The 1601-nt window shown below is 47.3% G+C and overlaps 1 protein-coding gene across 1 annotated transcript; it reads right to left on the reverse strand.

The window, feature by feature from the left end:
* Positions 1 to 731: 731 nt before the first annotated feature.
* Positions 732 to 1382, reverse strand: LOC138278351 (uncharacterized). The gene has a single exon (XM_069219250.1). It carries the CDS (start codon positions 1380 to 1382, stop codon positions 732 to 734), a length of 651 nt encoding a protein of 216 aa, XP_069075351.1.
* Between the last annotated feature and the right edge of the window lie 219 nt (positions 1383 to 1601).

Genomic DNA, 1601 nt, shown 5'->3' on the forward strand with positions numbered 1-1601 from the left:
ATTGGTGGGTCGTAATAGGGTGGGCGGTACTTTGTCTGCCGCCGGGCTGTTGGCGGGAACCGCCGCGCTGTTTGTTTGTACCGCTGTGGCGGTCGGAGTGTTAAGTTGGCGGGCTGTGTTGGCGGTTCCCGCCAGGGTCAGAATTGCATATTTTAGACCGCCGGCCTGTTGGCGGCTTGGCCGCCGCTTTATCACCGACCGCCAGGGTCAGAATGAGGGCCTATATGTCCTGGTAAAATACTTTGTTTGTCTGAACAATCATAGGGTTTGCATGGATATGCCTGTGCTGGTGTAAAAGGTACAATGGTATCACAATATTTGCATATCATGTTCAGGGTATAATTCAAAGCTCGTACTATTGTTGGTGTCCCTTGCAATTCGTTTAGTTCTTTAGCATGTCAGATTTGCTGTCCGGTTACCTTCGAGGTCACAGCTTTGGCAGCCATCCACTTGCCTCCAGATACTTTTACGTTGCAAAGTGAAATCTTTCCCTGATCATCAGTTACGTTAGCAGCTCGAGGTGCACAAGTGACATGAAGGTCCGTAACGACATTCTCTGCTACATTCGGTCGAACCCAAACACCTATTCCGGTTGCAATTATGACCACAAACAGGAACCACGTCATCGACACAGATGTCATCATTTATGACCGTGGGGTAAGTCTCACTGCAGGTACAAACACAGGTACATTAGAGTTCTTTCAAAGTACAATATACGTACTTCCCACCCCTTAACTCAATATCTCTCCTGCCTCTGGCTTTTTCCCTGGATGATGCACCCATACTTTCCTTCCTGTGCTTCCAAATCCTCCCTCTCCTCTCTGGGTGTTATCGGGGGGGGCAGAACTCTCTTCAATATGGGGGGTGTACGCTTGTTCACAAATCAATTGTGCAAGTCTGTCATGTGCTTTATATGATACAGCAGCATTTCCTTGGTTCAACAATACTACTTTAACTTCTCCTCTATAATCTGGGTCTATGTCTTCCCCAAGTACCAACACTCCCTTGATGACTAGGCTGGATCGAGGGGCAATTCTACCATATGTTCCGGGTGGTACTCTTACTCCTATTTCTAGGAGAATGGTTTTCACCTGTCCTACAGGTACTTCCCCATCTTCTGGCGCAAACAGGTCCAGTCCTACACTGCCAGAAGTAGCCTGCAAAGGTAATCGAGCTCGAGGGTTTCTTTTCCAGACAATCATTGTATGGATGGTTTCTCTATCATGCCCTGCCATCCGAATGAAAGGAGTCTGCTGCCCAACTGGTCTGTTGTTCAATTCGAATAAGGCTTTGTCTAAATTGCTGCTCCACCCTTTTAGGGTCTGATGTGCTGATAACTTTTTTAGCTGTTCTTTCAACAATCCGTTATATCTCTCAATCATGCCTGCAGCTTGTGGATAATAACTAAGGTTTAATATCCACCGAATTCCCTGTTCCTGGGCCCAGTCCTGCACTGCTTTCCCTGAAAAGTGTGTGCCCCTATCTGTTTGGGTCTCATCAGGTACCCCATAATGTTTTATCAGGTAGTTTAGCCCTCGCAAAGTGGGCTTTCTGGTCTGCAGACTTACAAGGCATACCCAGCATAAGGCCAGAGTAGGTGT

The sequence above is a fragment of the Pleurodeles waltl genome, chromosome 2_2 (assembly GCF_031143425.1).
Source record: "Pleurodeles waltl isolate 20211129_DDA chromosome 2_2, aPleWal1.hap1.20221129, whole genome shotgun sequence".
Classification (NCBI taxonomy): Eukaryota; Metazoa; Chordata; class Amphibia; order Caudata; family Salamandridae; genus Pleurodeles; species Pleurodeles waltl.

Bases quoted from the DNA above. Each gene is read 5' to 3' on its own strand.
- LOC138278351 (XM_069219250.1), bottom strand. From the start codon at position 1,382: ATGATTGAGAGATATAACGGATTGTTGAAAGAACAGCTAAAAAAGTTA.